At 39.9% G+C, this 27892-nt stretch overlaps 1 protein-coding gene across 14 annotated transcripts in view; it reads right to left on the bottom strand.

Annotated features, from left to right (window-relative positions):
* The window catches only part of nrxn3b (neurexin 3b), a 436915-nt gene that overhangs the window by 246872 nt on the left and 162151 nt on the right, over window positions 1-27892 (bottom strand). For 7 of the 14 annotated variants that reach the window (XR_012599430.1, XM_074684951.1, XM_074684944.1 and 4 more), the window contains 8 exons: window positions 13196-13399; window positions 11584-11610; window positions 9995-10114; window positions 8740-8852; window positions 8174-8442; window positions 5959-6149; window positions 3951-4124; window positions 2975-3001 (listed from right to left, as the gene is read on the bottom strand). Coding sequence is in view for 12 of the 14 variants with exons in the window: in XM_074684951.1 (XP_074541052.1) it covers window positions 2975-3001; window positions 3951-4124; window positions 5959-6149; window positions 8174-8442; window positions 8740-8852; window positions 9995-10114; window positions 11584-11610; window positions 13196-13399 (1125 nt within the window). In the remaining 2 variants the exon portion in view is untranslated. The remainder of the gene's footprint in view (window positions 1-2974; window positions 3002-3950; window positions 4125-5958; window positions 6150-8173; window positions 8443-8739; window positions 8853-9994; window positions 10115-11583; window positions 11611-13195; window positions 13400-27892) is intronic. The other 7 variants (XR_012599431.1, XM_074684952.1, XM_074684953.1 and 4 more) reach the window with 1 other exon arrangement.

Raw genomic sequence — 27892 nt, 5'->3', positions numbered from 1 at the left:
ATATGTGCTTCTGAAACGTTTCTTTTACTGTGACACTAAACAGGCGTATTCATGAAGAGAAAGTAACATAGAGAGGGCTGGAGAACATGTAATGCATATCCTTGTGTATGCACTTTAGTCAGACTGAAGTTGAGGAGGGTATTCAAAGTCAAACTGGATGTGTGTTTGCTATTCCTCTACACCACACATGGCTCCTACCTTTGAATACTTATACTGAGAGGGAATGCAGATAAGGACAAGCGCACAGCATAGATAATGAGATAAACAATTCCCCGTCGGAGTCTAGACAGAGACACGGGGGGAAAACCTTGACAAAAACGTTCTGATAACCACATAGGAGACGACCGAAAGTAAATAAACTCAAATTAAATCAGCAGTAACAGAAAGGCGGACGAATGCAAGTGTTGAAGAGCAGGTGTCTGTGCAAGACAGAAGAAGAGAAGAGTGGAGGACAGATTCAGTTTGCCAGCTGAAAGTGCATTTACTGTGTAATGTACGGTCAAGGTAGTCAACCAGGCACTGAGAGCGTACATGTATCTCTACGTTAACATCTGTGTGAACGGCATGTTTGCATTCACACAGCGGAGCTCATCGCCCGTGGGAAGAACAGAGGATTTGGTTGTGTTTGAGTGCTGCAGCAGGAGGTTGCTCGCTCTCTGAAAACCACTCTCATCTGGGTAGCATGATAGCTTTTGAAAACAAAAAGAGAAGGAGAGAAGGGTCTGATAGATCAGCAGCACAGTGGCAGTGTTCAGATGTGCAGTGACAGCCTCTCACTGCTGTCTACAGCCTCCCTGTAATGTGTCACTACTGGCGTTTTCATACAGGAGCAAAGGACGCCTACAAACTGTCTGCCTCTGCCCTCTGACAACCATGTAGCTGCCCTGAAAAAACAGGACAGCTCTGATCTAAAGTTAACTAATGCTGTTTTCAATTAACGCTTACTCTGTCAAATACAGTCCTAGTAGCTACCTGGTGGTTTGAATGAAAGAACACATGCTATTTGAATATTTATTCAAGTTTTAGAAGCAGCTAAGTTTACTGGATCCATATCTACAGTGCATCAGCGCCTCATGAAGAAGCATTACACTGGGGAACAATTTGAAAAAAAAAAATGTTGAGTTAGATTTTCATGCTGATTGAAACTAAAATTCATGCTGATTCCAAATTTTAGTTTGTTTTTTTTCTCCACAGCTCACCCTCAGAATAAGCAAAATTCCACTGATTAGCTGTAGTAAGACTTGCCGACTGTTTACGATTGGACCCGTCTACAGCTATGTGGCAACTTGTTTGTGCAGTCACAATAAAGACAGTGTGGTGAGAGGTGTGTGCAGCTCCCAATAGGTCAGAACTATCAATATTTGCAAACAGAAAGCTAGCATAGTAGGAATTAAGAGGATTTGTGCTGGCTTTTCTCTTAACCTTGAACCATGGGTATACCGTTCTAAGTTCTATTTCATTTTATGCTGTTTTTTTTTTAAGTTGTCAAAGCTTGTACTTATTCCATCTTAGTGTTTCATTTACATAGGTGTATATTTCCTTTGTTCCGGATCATGTCTGCTCCTGTAGCTCCTCCAGTTGCCACATCCTTTGTTAAAAATATGATAGTGTGAAACAGTCATGCCTGTTTCTTTCATATTTTATTGTATGCCAATATTTAAAGATTTTTATAAAACAAGCACATATCTGTTAAAGATGCTATGAGGTGGATCTGTTTTAATTGCACTCCCTCGCCACCTTGTGGCCTAGAGTCTCACGCACACTGTCGTGAACAACTTTTAGTGAGGCGTGTGTTTGTTTTGGAATTAAATGAAGATCAGATCGAAATAAATTTTCTTATTACAAGACAACTTTTTACTGGATACAACACGGCAAGGTAAGGGACTTATCAGTACAGTCCTTTTAGCGCTATGGTTTGAAATGTGACATCAAGCAAATGCCGGCTATGTGTTAGCCCGGTGCTCCGACGTATCTGTAAGATAACTTGACAACAAGTTAACACCGTCAGTTTATATGTAGTTTGGTAGCCATTTATATGTAGCACAGCTAGCAGCCCAACGCTCTATGTCTGTAATGTGTAAGTTAGTGAATCCTGGTTAGCTATGTCCTGCCAGTCATCTACCAAGCAGAGCTAACATAACCTCACTCTTCATTTTATTGATAGACTCTCAAGTTTGAACAGACCACTGCAGAATAACTGCTGACTGTGGGTTGGAATCAACATTATCACAAACAGTTTACCCCCTGTGTTTTAGAGTGAGTGAGCTAAAGGGTAATTAGCCTTTTGCTCAGGCTGAAACACTTTCCTTTTTAGCTTTCTTTTGCTCTTCTGTCCCTTTTCTGTCTGACAGTTGGGCTACTGTGTCCACCATCACTACAAAATTAATCACAGAAATCATTTTTAGCAGAGAAAAACACAGATCTCTGCGTTTTATTTCTTCTCACTTCTAAACTTCATCAGCCAGTGTGGTGTTGTCATAGAGACCTGGATGTGCCATAAATCAATCCGGTCCTGCTGATGATCTCATTTTAAAGTGTGGATTACGATCAGGCGTATACCAGGGAAACTTTTACAAGATCACTTTCAAACTCCTCACAGCTCCTTTAGGTAAATAATTTACATATTTTTTTAAAGAAAACGGGATACTATAGTTCAAAAACCTGATGTGATAGAAAAAAACCGAGATCCCTTTTGGATTCTGCACCCAAAAATAGTTAAAAACAGCTGTTAGACCTAACTCAAGAAAAACTGTGTTCCTCAGTGTTATTTATTTTCTTGTGGCCTAATCAGTTGTTTTGTCTGTCAGCAGCCTCTCTCTCCTTCTTTCTCTACCCATTAACTCGTCTTTTCCGAGAGCGAGTCACCTCTGCGGCACCAAGGGGACATTATTGCCATGGTGACACCCACGATGCATTGCACACAGCAGGCTTTCAGGCGAGCAGGCCTCCGAGAAGGCTGAGTTTAACCCTCTACCTTGCAGGTCGGCTTTGGTGAAACCAACTTTGTTAGCGCAGAAAGAAAATAACAAACAGAACAGAGCAGAGCGGAAAACAAGAGTAAAGGTTAGTGAGGGAGCAGCATCGTTAGTGTTTGTTCAAGTTTCATGTTAGAGGGTTGCGTGAGGTTGAGTGCCTGACCAGAGATCCTACAACGATCAATCTTGTTCTTCCAAACAAGATGTTAGCATATGTTTGTCTCCTTCAGTTCATGGCCAAATGTTATTTTTGTAAAAGCTGCAGAGTTAAACTGCTTTTGGAACTTAATTTGAGCTTCTGCTGCCCTCTAGAGGTGAAATAAGAACACCTGCACTAAGGGGCAACATATCTATTCAAGCACATAAACATTTTATCAGGGAAAAAATAATGATGCTTTGAGTTTAAAATAGGTCAAGATAGAGAGTGCATGCAGTGGTTGACCTGGGGCCTAATGTAGTTCTGCTAAAATCACAACAATAGAGAATTATTGTTATCAAACTCCTTGTTAGCAGCTCATCTGTACTCGAACAAAGTTTTACTTGTTAATCCCAAAAGGAAACTTTGCAGAAGGAAAAAAAAGCCAGCATGGAGAGTTAAAGTTCAACAGAAAGTTGACAAAACTTGTAAATACCTGACTCTGTAAAGCAATATAAAAGCAATGGCTCACTGTTTTTTAAAACTTGTTTTAGTTTCCTTCTGTTTCATAATCATGTTTCTTGTTTTTAATCAAGTGTAACTACTTCAATTCAATTCAATTCAAGATACATTCCAGGAACATAAAAAGTTAACAAGCTGTTAGTAGAGAGACAGAAAGACAAATTTAATGCATTTTCTACTCCTGGCAGAAAAGAGGAAAATAAGTGGGATTAACAGAGCCAGCGTGTGGCTTTAAGGGTTTCTAAAGAGCGTTCTAATTAGACTAATAAATCTCACACAGCAGGTCATGATTCTTATACGCTACAGGCCATCTGTACCTTCACAGCCACGCTCAATCTGCCCGCTGCGGAAAAGGGCGTCATTGATGAGGTCTGGCAGGCGGCCATTCAGGTCCACAGAGGCCAAACAGCCCTGGAAGCCCTCCCGAGAGACCACAAGCTTAGGAAGGTTCTGGTACATGTTTGGACCCAGGCCGCCAATGAACAGGTCACCTGAGGGGGGAGATGGAGGGGGTGTAGGATAAGTGAGGAGATGGGTTCATCATATTATACATTACCTTACTGTTGTTGTTTTACATGTTTCATTAAAAGTTGGATTGCGTTCCCAGCAAGTGAAGAATCCAGCACTGAGTTTCTGATCCTGCACTGACCTGGCACAGAGTCTTCAGTCATGGTTTGTGCCAAAGTGAACAGGTGCTGTGTTGCAGAGCTACAGTTCAAACTGTTTGTTTTCTCCATCAGTTCGTGTAATATTGTGTTACAAGCTCACAGATCTGAAAACAGCATTGTAAAACTCCCAACAGAGTGTATATCAGGGTTCCTACAGCTCAAGGCAAGTTAAATTTAAGACTTTTTAAGACTTTTTTAATGACGTTGGAAATCAAATTTAAAAACAAGTCGACAACGAACCACAATTGAAACAAACAAAACTAACAAACAAAAACACCACATGAATTACCTGGGTTAGAGGGAATTTTAACCCAATGTTAGTTTTACATAAAACATCACTTTTTACCTTTTTTTAACCCCATTTTTACAACGTTTTGCCTATTTTGCCCCCATTCATCTTTTTTGGCCACTGTCACAACCATTTTTGGAATTTTTACATGGTTTCTGAAATTTAATTTCAAATTTAATTCTAAATTTTACTGCCATAATCAATTTTTCTAAGCCACTTGTGGATTTTTTTGCCAATTTTTCCTCATTTTTTTCTCCCTCCAGGCACCCTAGGTAGAACCAAGAGATGCGTCTGCTTTAAAAGTTCCACATCATGGTTTTGTTTGTGGTGCTATTGTGATTACGTAATGTTGCCACGAGAGTAAATCAGGACATTATTTAGAAAATAGATAAATGTTACTTTTTTTTTTTTTTTTTACTTCAAACTAACATACATCTTACCAATGTGTTCAAATTTTTAAGACTTTTGAAATTTGGATTTAAAACTTTTTAATGCCAATTCAGGCCTTATTTTTAGAATTATGAATTCAATGCCTTTTAAGACTTTTCAAGGATCTGCGGGAACCCTGGTATATAACCTTATTCTGTGGTGATAAACAAACATGTACCCCTCTGGGATCACACATCTGACCCAGACAGTGAGTCTAATATTCATACTCTTAGCTTGGTAGCTTGGCTGTGTAAGAACAACGTATCATTTCAGCTAATTTATCAACACACAGCACGGCTATGTAGAGCAGACTGAATGTAATATGTAAACATAACAAATGAGGCTTACTAGGAGTTTATATGTGAAACTACTTCTACACAAGTAATAGTCTGCCCCATCCACTTGTAAAGCAAGGCTAATGAAATTCCTCTGACTTAATTATTATCATTCATCATCTCTGAGCTTAATGTTGGTAAGATCCCTTTTCTGTTTTCTGGATCTCAGCCGAGCAGCATCCGTATGTGACAGTCTGAGGCATCACCTGCCGTCACGCCTTCACATGATTGGCTGCAGTCAGGGTGATTTATAGGCAGATTAATGCTGGCAGTAAAAGTTAAAAGGAAGAACTTTAATTAAAATGTTAACAGTACATTAGATTTATGGAATGTACTGTTGGGAAAATAAAGAGCTGTTTCCTGTAAAAGTTTTTAACATGTTTTTGTTTCCTCTAGCTTTGGCCAGAAATCCAGCAGGACCAAAGTCAAAGTCAGGCTTCATGGATTCTGTCAAGTCAAAGGTTTCAGATTTAAGTCTCCAGTCTGATTCAAGTCAAAGTCAGCCTGCAGGGGATTTGAATGTGACGTGAGGATTAAAAGATATTTTTTAACCTTCTGCATCAAGAAAATAATCTTAACTCCTCTAAACGCCAGGGTTTGGTACCTTTCAGGTCAAGGTTCTTAGCTCCGTTGACATTCTGTGTGACCGACTTTGAATCCACCTTGAGAGTGTGTGTGTTAGCAGCGTCTCGTGTGATGACCACATTGTGCCACTGGTTATCGTTCAGCGGGTTGTCACTGTTCCCCTTCAGCAGGCTTGGGCCGTTCCCCAGGTCAAACACATAGTGGATGAAGCTGAAAGCAGAGAAGACACAAACATACACACACACAAGGGGCAGGTTGGTGAAGACTGTTATCTGTGTGCTTAAGTGTCCAAAATCAATTCAATTCACTGAATAAGCAGATGAACGGTGAATATCCATCTCCTTTTTGCTGCACAAAGGTGAGGCCAAATAACCAGGGCAAAGTGAAGATGGACTAATTTACAGAAGTCGTCAAAAACATACATGCACATTTTGGAAACAGAAGCAGTGTTTAGCTCCATTTATTCAGACGAGTTAGCTTTCTTAAAACACCGAATTCAAACTGTAAACAGCATAGAAATGTGCTTGTTAGGTGGTCAATTGTAAGAAATGATACCATACCATGGAGTTTTTTTTGTTTTTGTTTTTGTTTTTTTTTTGAGTTCTGACCATTACAGAGCAACCAGTGTTTTGGAGCTATGAGCGACTGTGCTAAACATGTCAATGACTGTCAGTCACCAATTAATAGGGATGCACGATATTATCGGCACAATATCGGTATCGGCTGATAAAAGCTTAAAAACATGTTTATCGGTATCGGCAGATATGAAAATTTCTGCCGATAGGCACAGCCGATAATGTGCTATTCAGTTAGAATTATTATTATTTTCCATCTGAAAAATAAGCTCCTTAAATAAAATGTAGCACTTCATTTATTTGCACTGCAGTGCTCTGTGTCTGTCACCAGGTTGTTACAGTAGCTCTAAAATAATCAAATGCAACTTGGTTATGTTTGAAAATGCATTGTACATTTAAAGTTCATGTGATCTAAAGAAATTATTTTTCTGTATTTCAATACTGAACGTCTTGAGTTTGAAAAAATAATACATTTCTTATTTATGGTAAAATCAAATGTTTTTTGTCTTGTTTTATGTGTGTTTCTTAAACAAATAAGACCATCACAATAAGAGTAACATATAAATTCCAGTACAGGATAGACTTAGCTTTTTTTACACTGAAAAAAACAAACAAACTTGTGATTATCGGTATCGGTATCGGCCAAAAGGGGTTTCAATATATCGGCACATGGGATATCGGCAAAAATCCAATATTGTGCATCCCTACCAATTAACAGGGTCACACTTTACACTAAAACACCAGTGGTGTCTGCGGCTGTTATTAAATGTCTTCTTTAGCCTCAGTTAACCAGGTTTGACTGCAAATCAATAATCTTAACTGTCGGATTTTATGTTCAAAGTATGTCTTATTTGTAATTTTCAAAAAACAAAAAAATTAAAATTTTGGTCACTGAATGTCTTGTTAATGTTTTCAATCCACTCACTGATTACTCATGAACCTGAGGGTAGTTTAACATCGGTCAAATTGGTGTTATTCAGATAAAAATGCATATTTTGGTGGTTAACACCTCACGTTGCTTGACCAACCATTGTACCCCTCAGCACTTCTGTTGCCAATATGCACACAGACTTAGCTGTCTACAAACGGTAAACTGGTCTTTATAAGCATTGATCATGGTTACTTTAAGTTTAATATCTCTGTTTAAGTGTTCAATATATTTCTTATTCAATTTCTCCATTACACCTCTGCTACAGCAGAAGCTGCATTTTTCATTAGAGCCCGTCATGTCACTACATGGCCCCAAATAACTTCAAAAATACATGAACCAGCAACATTAGAACCAATAATGACAGAAACAATATTTAAGAATGTGCATTTTGAATTTGAAAAACAGATGACAGCAGAAGCTTTAAATGTTTGGACTTCACATCTGAGGCACTGTTATGTTTCTGACACAGATGAAAAGTAAACTTATTGTGAGGACTAAGCTCACAAAAGGTGGAATTGATTTGGTGTTGATGGTTTGACCAGCACTTTAAAGTTTACAAAACTTTAATGAACAAAGTCATGACATACACAGGCTACATGCAGCCTGGGTTTGAATACAACTCATGGCCCTCTGTGACATTTCATTCCTCCAGTTTCCAACGCTAGCCACAAGATATTAAGAAGTCTTATTCGAGATAACAGCCGAACAGGGACCTCTTCCAAACTCACCCTTTGACCAGCTCAACAGCAATAAAGTCATTCCCGTCTCCACTGTTGAAGATGATGAATCCGTCTGGTGAGGTGGTTTTAAACTGGAAGAAGAGGTGCATTGTGGTATAAGCCTGTAGGGTCGCCAAGCCCAGGTAGCTGCCTTTAGTCTTGAAGGTCACCGGGTCAGCGATGATGAAGCGCATGCCGAAGCGAGCGTTCAGCTCACAGAAGTCAATGTCCCCGTTCTTACACATGTCGATGTACTGCATACCGTTAAACTTCAGGCTCTGTGGGGAGGGTGGTCATCATAAAGTTAGATTTCCAGAAACATTCAAGGAACATAAAATGCTGCATATCACAGTGGAACATGTGTTTCAACGGGACGACTCTTCATTGACTGAAATGATAAATACGTAGACTACAAGTTTTTTCTATTGCTGACACCTCCAACGTTACCCTTCCGAAAAGCCTAAGGTGCATCGTTTGGTTTGGAAAATCTTAACATTTGAATAGTTTCAGGTTTCAAGTGAATTTCATCGTCGAAATAACAAAGTAACAGTCACAACAAGAGCTGCAGTTTATACCTGAAGATGTCCAATGAAGCTTGAGGGGGCAGACGAGACAAAACGCCTCTCTGTCAAAATCCCCGTCTCCACGTTGTTGAACTCAAGACGGGTGTGGTCTCCCGCCATCTGGCCTGAGGTGGAGGAGGGAAGAGAAAGGAGAAGACGGCGAGGGATGAAGGGGTGGAGGAGGAGGAAGGATACTGCAAGCAAACCTTATCCAAACTATAGCACAGCTTTTGTCATGCAGGCGCAATAAACCTCTGACTAACACTGAAAGTAAAGTGATGTGGGACAACGACGTAAAGAAACGGACTAAAGAGGGATTATAAGTCTACGTCATCATAAAGATGCGCATGCGTCTTGAGCAGTAGCCGCATTTAGCTCAACTCATTCAGACAAGTTAGCGTTTTTATACACTAAAGTCAACCTATTATCAGTATAAAAATGTACGGTTGTTCCGTTTTCAGTTTTTAGGAACGATACTTTACAAGAGAGGCAACGTCTATCAAGTTTTGATCGTCACAGAGCAACCGGTGTTTTGGAGTTAGTAGCGACCATGCTAACTGGTGACTCTCAGCAGACAGTATCAGTAGTTAACGGCTGAGAGTCACCAGTTAACAGGGTCACACTTTACACTGAAACACCAGCGACGTATGTGAGTGGACAATTAACTCTGGACGTAGTTTTCTGTTTCTTTCATGATGAAACGGGTCTCAGACTCACCCAGATGTGTCTTTTTTTTTGTCTTGGAGGGTTTCTGATGTAGTGACACACGTTTACGTCCTGGTATGTCACAGTCTGTCCCCGAATAATGCAGTCATGAGCATCGAGTGACAGTTCTGTGTTTAAATTGCTCGATAGATGCAAAAAACGTCTGTCCACCTGACCTCTTCTGACCTTCTCACTGCTATTTCACAAACTTGGGAGCCATTTACCATCCGTAAAAGTGATTATATTCCGTTAAAAAACGCGCTTTTTTGGTGGTTAGCTCCTTACAAACCATTTTACTCCGCAGTGCTTCTGCACCCAAGTTACGCGCGCACCTTGCGTTGTTGATAAACAAATAATCCCTCTTTATTGGAAGAAAGTTACAAAACGACAGACCAAGAACCCTAAAACTGAAAATACAGAACCAGAAATGGACATAGCCAAACAAAATGGTAAGATATCATAAAAACAAAGAGATTTGAGCCCTAAAAACTCCTAAAACAAATCGCATGGCCATGCAGAATACATAGTGAAGCGGGAAGTCAGTCTTCCTCATGAGTAATACCTTCAGCCATGTCTTCATCCACGGTTAGTTTGAAGTTTTTACCACGGCGGAGCACTCGCACTGAGTGCCACTCATTGTCGTTGAGCTTTTGTCCGGCATAAAGCACCTCAGGGCCTTTGCCTGAAGAGGAGGGTTAGTTAGTCAAGGGAAGGGGGTAGCACAGGTTCAAAACACATCTTTGTTTTCTATAACTGATGTAACAGACTGACAGGAAAAAGTTTCTTAATCTGGCATACATGCATATTTAATCAAACACATCTAAGCGCTCTTCTACTTTTTTTAAAATGAGGCTCAAACATTTCATGGTAGTATTATTTCTTTCCAAACTAGCAAATGGTTGGTACGGCAAAAAGAAAAGTAGAGATATTGCAACTGACAGCTTAATGAAATTTAGGGATTTACTGTTACTCAGAAAAGGACTCAAAAGCTTACACTCGACTCAAGAGCTCATGTATAATTAATAAAAGAGCTCTCTCTTTTCTCCCCCTCCCTCTCGATCTCATCTTTCTTTGATTTTTAAGTTTTTCTCTGATCCTGGATGTTATACTGCAACTTAAATAAGCATCTCAACAAGATTCAGTTTTATAAAACACGACGGATAATCACAAATACGACTGCAGCTGCATTTTAATATGCCTGCAGAAATTGTGGGGGGCATTGCTGTAATTAACCACCAGAGGGCACCAGAGGCACACTGAATTCCTCAGCAGACCAGAGCTGCTCATTTAACATCCTGGATCTGCTGACTATTATTGAACATGGATTCAAAATCCAAACAGGAAGCAGTCTGGTCAGTAAACATTGATTTGGAACACAGACTCAGGTTTTAATGTGATGACTTCAGTTCTGTTGTCCTTTGCTGACCTGTAATGCTGCTGTGTTGAGTTTCGTAACAAGCAGCTTCCATATTAAAATGGTCACATGCACTATTAATGTTGAGTGTATTGCTGTATGCATGTATCTGAAATTAACTCAACAAACAAATGATCTAGCTATGAACATAAAATGCAGGATTCATTTATTTCTACTGTGCATGTGCACCAACATATTCACGCACTAACACGTGAACCTTTCCGCTCTCTATTAATCTCTCTACATAAATGTTTCTCTAACTGCAGGGCTTTTAAGAACAATGAAAAATAAGAGTCCTTTTCATGAGTAAGAGCAGTGCTGCTAACACTCTGTGTACATCACATTACAGATGTATACAGTGCAGTGTGTTTAAAGAAGAAGGGCAAGTAAACAAAGCAAGTGAGACACACACACAATATACTACAGAGTACTTGGGTAAACAACGTAGCCCATACAGTCTGGAATTGTAGATGTTCTGTATGTTGCTATAGGCTACAGGGAACAATACAGAACTGGGTCCACTTCATTTTAAATATGGGCCTTTTTAAAATATATAGAGTATATTAAGTCTGATTTGCATAACTTGGATCTCTGGCTATTACTTTTCCCCTTCTTATCTGGGAAATCCTCTTATCAGTCCCTTACATTCACACATTTCTGCCCTTGCATCTAGCACACAGGCTACAATCAAACATTGACTGAAGGAAGAAGGCTGCAGAAGAAGAGTGTTGACTTACTGGTGTTACAGTTTATCCTGACACAGTCTAGATGGGGAGGGGAGAATAAGTGACAGATGAAATCGCATCCTTCAAGGTTACAGCTGCAGACATCCAAGAGCAAGAAAAGCCACCTTCCGGGGACGGGCACATGACCCCAGCGGCCATTTTAGCCTGACTGGCTATTGACTGTCAATCTTACTTAATTCACATGGCAAAATCCAGTTGAATCCACAACTGTTTTTGCACATACTTCAGTTTTGAAGCCAATTATAGCTAACCAATTTCGTTCATCATAACTAATATGATAATAATAGAATCATTTATTGTCTCAGTGGACTTAAAAAGAGGTGCTAAGAGCATAATGCTCGTACTATTAGTTATAAACTTTGGCTTTAAGCTCTTTTGTTAAGTTTCAAAATGGTCGCATGAGATTCCATGGCCACATCGATTTTGCAACCTGGCAGCTGAGCCCAAAATGTTTCACAGCTAACACACTACATTGTGAAAAAATAATCAATAGCATACTGCTTGTTTTGAAACTGAGGCTTAAATCCCCATGTAAGGGAGACAATTGAATCAGTGTTTGGCAGGTGCAGAAATCCATGTGACCAGGCCGGTCATGTGCCGTCAACCGCAACAGAAAAGTGGGAACAAACAGCCTCGAGCCACGCAGCACCAACACCATACAGAGACCTGAAGTTCTAAAGCCCTGACTAATGCTACTGAATTACATTACATGATTCTTACTTTACATTAAACATCTCTTTTTGAATATCTATGACAGAAAAACCACATTGCTCATTAAAAACATGGAATAAGGACTGTATATGTTCCATGTTTTTAGCAGCTGTGGTTAGTGGATATATAAGACTCTGCCAGAAGTCTCATCAGCATGTTCTGTGTAAAAACATATGCTGTTTGTGTAGATATTCTACTCTAGGCTGGTACAATGGCCTGCACTCTACTTAAATGTAGCACTCATGCCACCATCTGCAGGCGCACTGGGTGCTGTGGCATCGGGCTGTTTGCCAGACGGGCCGCAGGCTCGGGGCCTTTGAAGGGGTGAGTGCCATCTTTGAACAAGGCATGGAGATGCCAGCTAGACCAAGGGTTACTAATGGACAGAGAGTAACATGGACCTGCTATCATGAAGAAAATTAAAGAAAAAGATCACAGAGACAGACCCACACGATAAGAATGCATACTATCAGTGCAGCACTACAATCTAGGAATGCTTACCTGAAGCTCAGAATAGATGGCAGAATATTATCTAAAATCTTAACTCATGTAGTGCCATCTATTGATATGAAAAAAGAGAAATGCTATGCCCTGAAAAATCCAATTTTGCGAAATAATGAGCATGATCTGTTCAAAAGATGTGCCGCAGAGCGTCGACAACTCTGTTAAATGTTAGACTGATGGACATTAAACTCTACAAAGACATCTAAGCATCAAGGCAAAAAAAAAAAAAAACTAACGGTTCACGCAAGTCAAAAACAAAACATGCAACTACAGAGACAAACTACAGAAACTGGTTGAGTATGTATTCAGACTGAGCAAAAACAGCAACATGTGGGCCTCCTCATGAACTGGAGGGGAGGTGACCCAGTATTGGCGGTTTATACGATACCTAAGTTGACCGTCAGTTTGACTCTCCCGCTGTCCAGCTCCAGCCTCAGCGTATCAGCCGACTCCCGAGATGTGGCGGCCATGAGCAGGCCGAACGCCCGCTGGGACATGAATCTGAGGGAGACGTCCTCGGCTTCTGTGTGCATGACGTTAGGGATCACTACTTTCATGTACATGCTGCCGTCGTAGGACAGGATGGATGCCTCTGTGAAGGAGAGAGGAGGAGAACAATGTGCTGTTTAATACACAGAGATCTAATGCTGCCAGCGGAAGTGAGGTGAGGGAGGAGGGCTGTTCCCATTTATGTTGAAAGAAAATATCACAAAAGGACGAACACATTCTTTATGCTTAATCTCCTCCTGACAGCTTTTTGTTTATGATACAGATGCTTCAATAAGATGAATGAGCGCGTGTCTGGAAAGCAAATACACATCAAGTATGCTCTTGGGAGAAGCTTATATGCATGTTCTATAAATGGGAAACACGTTCATACATGTCTCTCATGCCTGATTACAGCTGCATTCAACAGCCCATCAGGTGACAGGCGAGAGTAAGACACTGTGTATGAAACTACACTTCTCTGCTTTGAAATTCCCCTCCATTAATGCCAGATACTGTTTTTTACATTACAATGGAAATAAGGGATGGGAATCAAAAAATGGTTCCTGTTGAGAATCAATAAGAAATGTTTCAATCAGTCGATACTGTTAGCCTTTGTGCTTGTGCCCTTATCATTTTTTTACACTATGCAGAGCTGCAGGACCTTACTTCCACTAGTTTGCTGCAGCTATCTTAGCTTAGCAGATTATAATGTTTTCCCGAGAAGATTCAGGATTTTTTAGCTTGAAGTTTTACTGAAGATCTGACTCACAAATAAATGTGCATTACTCTTTATCCCCCTCTCTCTGGTCTGAATCTCCTTAATTACCAAAAAACGACATAAACAAAATAGCGCTAGTTTGATGCTAATATATACAGAAAACTGCATGATATGCTAATGGTTAGCATACATAGGTATAACTTCAGCTTCAAAAAAGAATTTAAACTTTAATCACAGACATATCACAGTTAGTCTTTGTAAATAATACTGAAAACTTCAAATGTCAAAATACTTCAAGGCAAATAAAAGAAAAGCTACATGCAGGTCCATGGCTGGCTTCATGACTACAGCAAAGTTCCGAACAACTTAGAATACTGCTATTACCACTTCAAGACACTAGGTGGCCTACTTGGGTCAATAATATATTACAAAACAGCACATCAACATCACATGACGAGCAATATCTGACTTATATCTATGTATTTACACCCAGATCAGGAAATCCGTATCTGAAACGATACAGTGCTGATGCCTGGTACCTCGCAATCAATACTGGTACTCAACGATACCAATTTTAGGTACCTTTTTGCATTCATGTGGTGATAAGTATTAATTTGTGTAATAATAAAATCTCAAGGTTTTTCAATTCAACATATTTCTTTCTCAGTATATAAACTTCCAATGCTGTGTTCATGTCCAGCATGGAAAATCTCCTTCTCATCCTCTCCTTCACAGTCACAAGGATGCATTCAGGAACCGAAACATGATACCCTTTAGTTTTACGTGATCCGGTATTTTGGACGGAATTCGGTCAGTACCTATAGAAGTACCTAATTCAATACCAATCCCTACTCCCAGAGATATCCAGATCCAGTGACCAATTACATTTTTATTCATATATGAACTCATTTTAACGTTGTTGACCCAGAAAACCTGTAAAGCTACTTTTGTACAGAGAAAATTCACAGGAGGAATTGATAAGGATCGATAAGCAGAATCAATAGAGGTATTGGTATTAATAAAAATCTTATAATGCCCATCCCTAATGGAAACAGAAAATGTGAAACCACACTGAAAATGAAAACGCATCTGCTTATGTGTCCACACCCTAAGCCTCTCTTTTAGTATGATGGAGAAAGCTAAAAACACCATAATGATGGTTTTAAGGCTGCTGGCTCTAACTATTCTGCTTCCTTGTTTGAAGCTCAAAAAGGCGCAGGAAGCCAGGGCTAGTGTGGCGAAAAAAAGAAGGAGGAAGACTGTCAGCAGACTCGAAGCCTCTTGGGCAGAGAGAGACAGATTAAAAAGGGCATCCAACCATGACATACCTGTTTTGACACCTCAGCTTTTTAAAAGAAAAAAAACAGCCCTGTGGCCTCTGAAATGCACAAACCATTTGGCTGCGTCCAGGGAAATGCTGAGGCTGTAGGTGAGAGTTTTTAAAGCATCACGCAAGAGAGGGTTTGTACCTGTAAATGATGCAATCTCACATGGCACCCAGGACTTTCTTTTTTTCCCACTTTTTAAAGTAAATGAAAAGACTATTCTGAGTAGATGTGTGTAGTTTAGCTAAAGCATGAAAACAGGAATGGATGATAAGTAGTATTGGATTTTGCTTTGCTGAAATGTCAAGATCCATGTGATGTGCTGAAAAATTCATGTATAAGCAGTGAGATCAGTGAGCCGTTCATCTTGCTAGGCAGTGCACTGCTGTAAAAATCCAACACTCGTCTGTGTTGCTTTTAGGGCTGTTGTAAAATCCATTTCATGAACAAGCTGTCGACTGTGTGGGTACAGAAGCCTGGAGGGTAATGAAACCTTGGCTCTGCATTGTTTTACTCCATTTTAAATTGCACAGGCTGTCTCACTCTCTCTGTCTCTTTCTCTCTACTGCCCGCATACACATAAATAAGAAAGAAAACACCCCGCCACACACATCCACACATATATGCTCACCAGCCGTCCAAACCACAGACAGATCCTCTAACTGACAGAGGCATGTATTGATTTATGAGCCAGGTCAGGTCTCTGCTATCGCTAGAAGACAAAGTAAAAGGTGGAGGGAGTCAGCCTGTACTTTAAAAAGCACCACGAGTCAAGAAGCAGTGTGAAAAGCTGGCTGTAAAACAAACTGTGATGTCCACTCTGTGGTTCAAAGCTACTGTGAGGAGCATTTTGTGTCAGTCTGAGCATCCCGGGTAGACAAGATAGTACACTACATCTCTCTAAATTGTGTCCTGTGCTGAAACTACAGACATCAGCTCCTTAGCTCTGTGAAGTCAACAGGTTGTCTAGATAGACTCCAGGGTGACAGCAGTGACATGAAGTATTCTGCTTCCACAAAATGCCAATGCAAATATGCAGTGATACTGCAGCACTCTGGGGCCATTTAGGGGCCAAATGCTAACTATGGCATCCCAAGAGGCTCACAAAGACTAAGTCACAATGCTGCAGTCAAGTCTGAATGGATAACAGTCTCAGTTCGCATGGTATCAAACGCTAGTCAGCTCAACCAAGCACCTTAATATTTCCAACACTTTCTATCTTTTTTCTTTGGTTATTGTTGCTGTTTTAATTTTTGACTTAAAATTCTTAATTCTTAATTGATGCAAAATTATTTGCACTATTTGGAATTTTAAGAGCCAAGAGCATGACACAGTTTTTCTGTTTTCAGATTTATAAATAACAAGTTTAACAGCAGGAGTTGCATTTTGCAATTTAAGTTGCAATCCTTCAAATTTACCAGTTTTGTGATTTTTAGTTTGCTTTTTTTAACCCTGAACCATGTGAAAAAGCTGAATGATGATGATGATGATGCCTACAGACTATATCAGGAGCCACATTTTTCCCCAAAATACACATCACATGTGAGTCAGATTTTAGGATGTATTCAGGGGATCTTACATCACATCACTAGATAGTTGAAGAAAAACATTTTGCCCCCCTCATACAAAGACTGAAACGGAGGATTTGAATTTGACAAAAAAAAAAAAGGGTTTTAGACAAGAACCAAAAGACCAGATTTAAAAACCATAAAACATAAACTCCCAATACTTATGCGAATCCATTTTTCCTCCACCCTACCTGTTTGCAAGTTGTAGAAATTTTTATCCTAATTTTATTTATCAATCTCTCCCCAAACAATAATTCCAAATCCTCCTGAAGGAGTCAAAATAAATCCTAGGTTAGATATGATTAGATCTACCCTGGGGTCCCCTCCCAAGTTTGACCTGCCTGGAAAACCTCTAAAGGAAAAGCCAAACACATCAGATGCTCGGCACCTCAATTTGAAGGAGCTCTTTTCAAAACACCCTTCCCTTGGCATCTGAGCTCTGACCCTCCCTCTATGGCTGGTCTCAGCCACCTTTCAGAGTAACCCCATTTCTCCTGCTTGTAACCCCAATATTATTGTTTTGGTCTCTACCCACAGCCTGTGACCCTCAGTGCAGGTCTGAACCATGATCAGGTGGTAAAGCTTTTGCTTTAAGATCTGTTTCCACTTCACCAACACCGCGTGGTTCACTGCACACATCAGTGCTGAATCAGCACGGACTCATATGCTGATCCCATGATCCACTTTACCCCCAATCATGAACAAGACACAGAGATACTTCACCTGCTTTACTTAGGGGAAAGACCCCATCTGCACTCAGGGGGAACAATCCAGTGTGTTCATCTGGGAACCACAAAGTTCTGCTTGATGTAGTGACCTTAATCCTATAGCTGCTTTGCAATTAGATGAAAACTGCACAAAAGCCTGCTGGAGTTTCGCGCCGGAAGCTAACAAAGCCGCCAAATGGCATAAGACAGATGATACTCAGACCAGCTTCCTCTGGCTGTGCTAAAAGATCATTTACGTGATGTTCACAAACACAATCAGCAGCAGAACGTTACAGATTTCCTGTGCCTGAATGTATGTGTTGGATGTTGTGTCTGTGGTTGTGTGAGAGAGTAATTCTCAGTTCAGGATTAATCAATATCTCTCTGTAGTCATTAAATTAATTAAAATAAGAGCTGCACCTCAAGATTAAAAGTGCACATTTTCTTCCCCTTGATTAATTATTTAATCCAGCGTTTGATTTGATGATTATTCTGCAGAAGCAATGACAACAATTAGCCCCCCCTCTCCCAAACAGTTGAAGCTCTCTGGGCTCTTACATCTCAAGTGTACAACCTTCCCTGTCGAAGAGACAAGTTTTCACAATCTTCACTTCACAGTCCAACATCCTGCGAAAGATGTTCAAGTCTTTTGTACAGCTGATTCCCCCACTGAAAAGACTGGAGCTACCCATGATTGAAAAACTACCCACAGCCGCTCTGAACAGGCAGCATAACACCCTCCCAACCAGCCTGTCAATATATTTCAGGGTCAACACTACGCTCCGGCTTTTCAAGCAAGTACAAAACATAATCTGAGAGAGTGCTGTTTGGTGTAGAGCATCCGTTTGGGGGCGAAATAGTCCCCATCATGTCTGAGAGACATCGATCAACCTGAGCTAGGACCGGCTGTGGTGCCATCAAATGGCTTTTTATCTTCTGAGGGAGATGAGAGGAATCTGAGGTTGTTTGCAGACCACTACAGCGTGATACAGTGTTTGAGTCTGAGTGCATTTCTCTGTGTTTGGAGAGGCAGAGAAGCAAAACAATACCACCTGCTTAATTTAAAACCTCTGCGGGGGGTTTTAAAGAAGAAAAGGAGGAGAAAAGTGACCAGGAGTGACTGAAAGAAGAGGATCAAGTCAAGTCTCCCACATCAGGAATAGCAAGAGTTCAAAGAAAGGCTACTTTGCTTATTTTCTGCCTTAAAGCATTGTGATCTGTTTTAATGATTCATCACGAATATGAAACCTAAAGAGGTAAACAAAGACACCTACATCCACTCCTACAGCTACATCTGTTCCTCTCACTCTGCTGTCATCCCTGCAGCGCTGCTTTTCTTTCCAGTCTCAACCGGTGGGCTGCCTACAGCTGTGTCACACTGATTGAGCAGCTTCTTTAAAGAGGTATTCAAAGAGACGCCTTTTTATGTCCCAAGCAATCAACTTTGGCTAAACTGAAACCACTTCAGGGAATGTTGATCAACCTGGTTTATACTTCTGTGTTGACGATATTTCATGGTGGCCAGTGCAGTTGTAAGTACTAAATACCACAGCGTCACTATGTCTGCGACTCTCAGGTCACTCTGCAGTACTCCTTCGAAACACCTGAGGGCAGTGTAGTCTATATGTTCGCCATATGTTTCAGGTCTCCCCACATTTTCTGCAGCAACTATTACAAGCAAGGACACATCAGATGTAACGTACAGTCAATGTACGGCTAATGTGTGGCTAATGGTTTGATCCATCAACATCACTAACCTTTAAACTTAAATATTCTCTTGTCGATTCTTTAGATTATGCCGTATCGGCCAGACCTTGTGCTGATGTCATGTGACGTGCTGCATGCCAATCACACTTGTCAGCCAGCAGAACAATTTCCAAGACAATGGCAAAGGGATCAAAGCCTTCCTTAACCAAAAAGGATGCTAACAATGCTAGGTGCAGTTTGTGCAATTCTGCAACACCACCAACATGTTAAAACATTTGTTGACGCATGGCGTTGAAAACCAAGAGTGTCATGCCATGTTTATTTCCTTATAAACTCAGAATGCTGTTGACACAGAAAAAAACTGTAAAGCCAACTTGTTGTTCACAGAAAAGTTACAGGAGAAATTGATGAGTAAATCAATAAAGAACCAGATCAATAAGCAGAATCGATGGGAGAAAAAGTAAGTAAATCTTAATTTATACAGTACAATATTCAGCCTGAAGTCACAAAGAGATAAATAAATAGAGGATACAAAATATAGCAAGTAAAATCACCAAGACATTAAAGGTACCACATACAGGCAGATGGTAGTAAGACCAAGGGCAGGGAGTTCCAGAGGTTTGGAGCCAAACATTTTTGGTTGGTTTCTCAACCTTGTCTGCAGGCACAGCCAGGGACCCTTGGTCTGAGGACCTCAGTGACGCAGGTGCCTCACCATAGAGGGCTTTGTATGTCAGCACCAAGATTTAGAACTGGTACTGAACTGGTAATGGCATTGGCAACACTACAATCTTATCAATACCCATCCCTAGCAACCAGTCACAGCAGACCATGTAGGGATGGGTACCTTTCACATTTGAAACAATACAGTACTGACGCCCAGTATCTGGCAACAGGCATCGGTACTCAGCAATACCAATCTTTGGAACTTTTGTGTGTTTATGTGGTAATTATTGATTTGTTTAATAATCAAATCTCAAAGTTTTTCAATTCAACATATTTATTTCTCTGTATATATACTTGCTATAATGTGTGCATGTCCTGCATGGAAAATCGCCAGCTCTTCCACTCCCTTGCAGTCACAGGAGTAATGTAGCCTCTCTCGCACAGTAAGTGACGATTCTTTCAACCAATCAATGGTCTGCAGTGTGTTGCTCCACCTTCCGAGAGCGGATCAGTTTAGTCTGGCGACCATACGAAAGGGTCCCAAAAAGTGGGGCGGCCCGGGATACGTCAAGGGAAATGCCACAAAATGCGCGCCGTACCGAGACGAACCGAACCGGTTTTTGAATCTGAACTCAGTAGTACAGATGGAATTTGGATGGTACCTGAGAAATTACCTCACTGCGTACCTATCCCTAAGTTTTATTCCAACCCATAGTAACAATTGGGAGGAGGTGGCAGGTCTCTGCACCAGAAAAGGGCTATGCAGACTTATGGCTTTGGCTTCCATGATGATTTGACACTGAATGTATTACAATCTTATCAGAGACAGCTCTGCTCAGTGTCAGGATTCAAACTTGCATAATCACCTGCTTACTGTACACTATCCCTCATGTAGCTGACACAGTGATGACTAAACTGAACATAACAGATTTGCTCAAACTATGCCAGACAAAGCAACAATTACATTAGTCACATTTGTTTTCAATTTCAAACAAATGAGTCTCACTTGGAGGTTTGATCCAAAGTGTTTTCATGTGAGTGTTTTGTCTTATTTGCTCCATTAGACTCTTCTTAGATTCAATTTATGTAGCTGTAACTGGAATGAGCACAAAGCTTGACACACTCTCAGCAAATATCAGCCAAGGTTATGAAATGCAACACTTAAAGATGAAGACATTCATTTAGCGCTCATCTTTCAAGTTCCCAGCTGTTTATTTGTGTAACTGAGGAATCAGAGTAACTCAGAGCTACTTATGTTGTTATGTAAAGGTAAAACACAGTCCCCACAGCAGAGTCACAGCTGTACAGCCATGAAAGCAAAACACAGACAACTGAACCAAACATCTGTTTACTTTTGTACTGAATTAAACATCGTGTTGGTGTTTTAAAGCTGAAGACTGCTGCTGTGATTGCAGTCATCCATACCCAATGTAAAGCTAATAACAGGCCTCAGCGAGATACTGCAGGTGACTGCACTCAATACAGCAACAATGTGTGTCTGAGTGTGTATTAAGAGCTGTGAGTGCTTGGACTTTTTTGTGTGTAGAGCAAGATATATCTGCACCTACAGCGAACACTGCACTGGTGTTTCTTAAGGGAGATATCAGCAGCAATGAGGATGTCATTTCAGATGCTAATTAAGCTGCTACTTGTCAGTTCATGTGTATGTGTGTGTTTGTGTTTGTGTGTGTGTTCCCAAGCAAGCCCCACACTTTACATAATTAGCAGTCCAATTGAAGCAGAAGATGGAGGAGGAGGGAAGCTATTAAATGAGAGGCTTTACAAATATTCAGAGTTTAGAGGGGGCAGTGTGCAAGTCCAATCTTTTCAGCAGATACACACACAAACACACACACTTTAGTCCTTTTAAAACTTTAAAATCTGTTTTCTCTTTTCCTTGTTTTTCCTCGCAGTGTTCTCGTTATTTACTTGAATTGGCTGGAACTGTGTAGGATTATCTAATCTTTTATTTCCCCGAACAGAGTGACAAGTCTTTGTTTTGATAAACAAACCGACACGGGCCTTGACTGTCATTGCCGTGCTTCATGTGAATGCCTGTCAACCCATCTGCAATCTCTCAAACTCACACAGACACACACAGACACACACAACAGACACAGTGTCTGCTGTCAGAAATCTTTAAAGATCAAAAATCACATCCTCAGCTTGACAGCAAGGATAAGGACATCGATAAAGAATCTCACGGGCACTGAGTGTGTTTCTGTGTGAGTGTGTCTGTGTGTGTGTAAAAAGCTAGTGTACTATGGATCCACACTGAGGCTGTAGGAAATGCCTGCTCTCGACAGAAGAGGCTCTTGGCTGTGGACGTTATCCAAAGTAATCCTCACCACGTGATTCACTCTGGAGACATGGAGTTACACACGCACTCACACACAAAAATTAAGTGCTGCTAAAACACACAACATCACTTCGACCAAAAATATCCCAGCAGGCCACACTGTACTTTTAAAGGCGTACTTGAGCTGAATCCAAACCCCTCGTGAAAGAAAACCACTTAAATAATTTACAGAGAGATACATTTTAAATACAGGGGGAAGGAATCTAATTTAACAGCGTGTACATTAGGCAGGAAGTATTATTAGTCCCACCTCTGCACAGGTTCATTGGATAATTACATTGGTTTGGGTCTAATGGTGTTGTGATGGTGCTGCAGTAATCTGTAGTTACAGTAAGTAGAAAACATAATTTGAAGCAAAGGGACTTCCATTCCCCTCATTCCTGATTATATTTATTCTTTCAGCATACCTCACAGTGTGTGAGCCGATATTTGTGTGACCCAAAAGCACAAAATGACCTTAATACATCACTCAGGGTTTTACTGGGCTGTCGAGGGACTGCTGAGTCAATGACTACTTGACCCACTGCTGACGTTAATAATTTTGAAACCTGTTGTCAATGTCAGAATTTACATTTTCCATGGCTCCTGTGTGGTGCTAATGTTGTTTTAGGGAGAAAACTGTTCAAATATGCAAGAGTGAGAATATTAGCAAAAAAAGGGCTGACACACAAAATCCTTGAAGGTATTGTCAGTACAGTTCCACGTGTAATGAGCTTTCTGGACCATCTGCAAGTCCGTACAGGAAGGGGGTCCAGACCTAATGACAAAACCTGTATTTAGTAGTGCTTGTGAATGTAAAATCCTGACCTAAAACAAGCTGTTTGGATTTTGGGGATTTGCCGACATAGTTCCATGCACAAGATTCCCATCTCGGAAGAAGACAAGACTAAGCGGCTAGAGTTCATTTATCAGGAAATGTGCCAGCTACACTCAGTAAAACTGAGCATGTGTGTGCTAGTCACTTCACGGCCGACTGCTTTTCCAACTTTGGACAGTACAACAGAGGGCTAGTGAATAGACTGGTCCTGAATCCAGGTGCATTACCAACCATCTACCAACAAACCTGGACCCTGGAAATGTGAGTATTTTAAATGCTGTGTGCTGTGGAGCAGATGTAAGAGCTTTTCCTCAGTGCCCCCCCTGTCTCTGTGTTAGCTTCAGGATGCTAACTTTAGCTGCGGTTAGCCTGTTGTTTTAGCCTGTAATGTTACGGTAAACGAGCTTCGCTGTCTTCTAAACATTGTGCACTTGGAGCTCGTGGCGCTGCCCTCAGTGATGCGGAAGAGCGGGGCGGTATCAGCGGTGGCTCATTTACATATGAAGGTCACGCCCACTAAATCAGAGCGTTCTGAACACAGGGGCTATGAGAGCCTGGAAACAATGCTGCTGTGATTGATTTATTGGCTTTTTGGACCAAAACATGTTACTACCATTTCATGAAGAGATCAATGATCCATATTAAACTGCAGAAAAGAAGAATAATATGGGACCTTTAATGACCCTGACACTGCCCCATAAACTTTCCTTTCCTACATTTTGCAACATCTGTAACCTCAAAAGTACTAAGCGTTTTATGTAGATTTCTCTATGAATGTTTAAAGCAATATGTTGTGAAGACCAGCAGCATAAAAAAGGAAAATGCCTGTTGGAACTTGTTTCCATTGTTGTATATAGTTGTTTGTAGTTTGATTTTGTCCATTTTTTTTCTTTTTATATTTTCATTTATTTTTTTTTGTTTTAACTATTTTGAGCTTAGGGAATGCAAATCATATGACTTAGCTCTCTGTATATAATTGTATAAATGGTCTGTTTTAAGGATTGACTGCGAAAGAGAAATACATTTTTAAAAATGCCAAAAAGTATGGTTACTAGAGTTCTTACAACAGAAAATCTCTCTTCATCTCCCATAAATTGTTTTACCACACATGCTAGTACAAAGTAACCTGTAAAGTGAGCCCCGCTTCTCAACATGAATTATTTCACAGTCATATTCTTGCTGAATGGTAGCTTCCAGGCACTGGGCCATGGGCATGGTGGGATGAATCATTCTATAAACTTATATCGAATGGTGCGCTGTAAGAAATGGTATTGCGTGCTATGAGTTTGAGTCTGCTACCTTAAGTCCAGCCTTCCAATAATCAGTTCATGATAAATGTTTTTATACCCAGTATTTGTAAAAAAAAAAAAAAAAGAAAAAAGAAAAAAGAAAAAAAAAAAAAGAAATATGCCTGAAGTTAGTCAGAGATCTTTTGTTGTTAACTTATAGCTGTGTCATATTGGATTAAAGCAGTGTTAGCTAGAAAACACAGCCTTCTTAAACAAAGATACAGAAACATAGACAACAATACATTAAATAAAAGCTGTATATGAGATAAAATATATTGAAAATATTGTCATTAAGTAGTGAATAAAAAACAGCAACAAAAGGATCAATCTTACACAAGGATAAAAGGATCAGCATGAGGAAAAGGATAAAGGTCCAGATAGAAGCATGAAAACAAAGAATCATTTAGAAACCAAACTGCAGAGATAATCTTCAACAAGTTTCACTCAAAAGCAAAATAAAAATACACTCTTCAGGCAATATTTAAAAGCACATGTCCAGAGGATGATAAAATACTTTTAGTCTCTTAAATGATATCATTTATTTCCAACATTTCTCTCACATTTACTTCACCTGAAGGAGGCTTAAGAGCTCAGAAGAAACAGGTAACTGCTGACTTGGGTGTTTATTCACTGTAGTTGTTTTTTTGTCTGCATTTATACACAGTGGTTTCACACATTGTTTAAATATTAATACCTCAGGCTTAGCAAAGTAAACTCATGCAGAACCCTGCTGTGTGAGTGTACACACTGCCAACACGTGGTTTGGTTAAATTATCACTATAAATACAATTTCTTTCAGCTCTGGCTTGTTTGTTCATCTATTGTTGATCTTTTTATTTCTCAGAAACCTTATAATGTAAAAACACAGTAGCCCGTCTCAACCCAGATTCTGAAAATAGCACCTACTAAGCATTTCTAAGAATGACTTTCCTTTACAGACGGTAAAACTCAGGAGGTCAGCGCACTCTCAGGGATTATCAAATATTCTGCCGTGCTCAACATAAGCAGGCCCAGATGAATTTATCAGGATATCAAAAAGCCCGAGGGGTGATGTAGTGTCAATATGAAACAGTAAGCGGTTTTGTGCATCAGACATATTGAATAGGTTTTACACCAGGATGAGGTAAATCCGTAGAGCTTTATCAACATGTGACATAATCAGCATCTGAAACAAGCCTCTGCGCATTAAATTCAAAGTATGGTTTTTGAATTGACATCATACTGTACTATTTATTCCTGCTGTATTCTAGGTCAGGAACAATGACGTGCCTGAGTCATTCCCACTGTGTTGTTGGCTCAACCACACAGCTGGTAAAAGTCATAGGATGACATTTTTCCAGTCTCTCTGTGGTGGTTTATTCAAAGCCAAGCTGCTGCATTTGATTTTTTGATTTTGATTTGATTTATTTCGGTCAATTTAACAGTGGAAAATAAATACTGAAAGTAGAAAAATACAAAGGCAAAAAAACAAACAGAAAATGATCGAGCCGTCAAAAAAAAAAAAAAAACCCCAAAAAACAGAGACATTTCACCTGGATGATGCTGAAGTTATGATTAATTGTGGTAGGTGGTGATTTATGGGGCTAAAACTGCTGCTTAGTGGGAAACTCATCACAAAGGCAAGAGTCACTGCAAAAACAAAACCACATGACAACGTGGACAGCTGAACTACCCCCACATTAACATCGTTCAGTGGAGTGGACAGGCTCTCTTTGAGGCAGACGTGAGACAGTAAAATAAGGTCGACAAACACTGACTCCAAGCTGGCATTACGGTTCAGAGCAACGTCAAGATGAAGGGGGACTGTTGTTTGCAAGAAGCACCTGAGCCATTCCAAAGGTGACAAAACATGAGGCTCAACTGAGAGCACTTAAACACAAGAGAGGCTTGAAAGAGTATAGACTCTCTGAATCCAGGCTTAATGAGTCTGAAACTTACAGAAATTCATCACAACACTGAAAGCAGGAAATGAAGCCATTTCTCCAGCTTTTATGATAAAAGTGTGAAATTTGGAGCCACAGGGATGACATTTCTAATACCAAGATAAAAAAAACAAACAAACAAACAAAAAAAACACATCAGTAGTTATTTAAGCTTGACTAAATGAGGCATTTTCTGTTAGGACTGTGACGACTTTTACTACGTGACTCTCTTAAATGATCGCAGGGCATCTTTCTTTGATAAAATGAAGCATTGAAGAATTTTTATCAAGGCTATTGCTGTTAAATGATAAAGGTGTATCTTATCAATTACAGACTGTGATGAATTAATTAACTGCATACATTTATGATGTGAGAAGCACCACATCACAGGTCCTGATTTACCATATTTTTATGTTTTTGCTAACTTTCACAGTTCAAACGTACTCTATCCTGCAGCTTGTTGAATGTTAATTTACAAACTACTTTGATCTGATAATATGCACCCCTTTACAGACGAGCACACATGCATACATAGGGATGGGTACCGAATTAGGTACTTTTATAAATACTGACTGAATTCTGTCAAAAGTACCAGGTACTGATCCACATAAAACCAAAAGGTACCATGTTTAAGTACCTAAATGCATACTTGTGAGCATTCTCTTGCATTCTATTCTGTGAGAGAGTGGAAGAGTAGGCAATTTTCCATACTGGACATGAACACAACATTACAAGGTTATATACTGAAGAATAAGTATATTAAATTGTAAAACTTGTATATTTCATCATGAAACAAATTTATGTTTTTTACATAAACACGAAAAGATACAGAAAATTGGCACCACAGAGTACCGGTACCGTATCATTTTAAATGTGAAAGGTACCCATCGCTAAGGCATACACACCTGTAGTCTACTCCTGCTCTGCACACAGCTGCTCACCTCACCCAGCTCTTTCTGTGTGTCTCATTCTCTCTTCATCTGCAGGATGTTTGTAAGTTACAAAAGTTGCTCTTGTACTGGTTAGGAAAGGTACACATTCAGAGACAGGGGAGAGGGGAGACACACACTTACCAACAGGTTATGGTTGTTGTGCTGCTCTCAGATCAGTAAAAGATTAGAAAAGAAAGCAAACTAAAATTATAGTATTCTGTTTACGGTTTCGACAGCTGTGTATTAATGTATGACAGAACATTATTAGTCAGTATTTTTAATGTGAACATATAAACTAAGTTAACACGTTATTTTGACTCCTCCAAATCATCAGCAACAAAGAAAATTAAGGTAGAACAACATCAAGATTAAGAGTGGGTATTAGCGATACTTGGGTCACGATACGATTATATCGCAATATCACAATATTTACATGTACTGCAATATTCTACGCAATTAACTACTGAATTAAAATGAAAGTCAGATGCAGAGTTTCATACATACACTTAACTTAAAAACATAAAGTCCACCAAGTTTGTCACTTAAACTACTGTGAAATTAAACTAATGTTGCAAAAACTTATTGG

Source organism: Halichoeres trimaculatus, unplaced genomic scaffold (assembly GCF_033239565.1).
Source record: "Halichoeres trimaculatus isolate MK-OKI-2021-1 unplaced genomic scaffold, fHalTri1.1 fHalTri1_scaffold_13, whole genome shotgun sequence".
Classification (NCBI taxonomy): domain Eukaryota; kingdom Metazoa; phylum Chordata; class Actinopteri; order Labriformes; family Labridae; genus Halichoeres; species Halichoeres trimaculatus.
The sequence above is the reverse complement of the archived record's forward strand: the minus strand, read 5'-3'. Positions and strand labels throughout refer to the sequence as shown.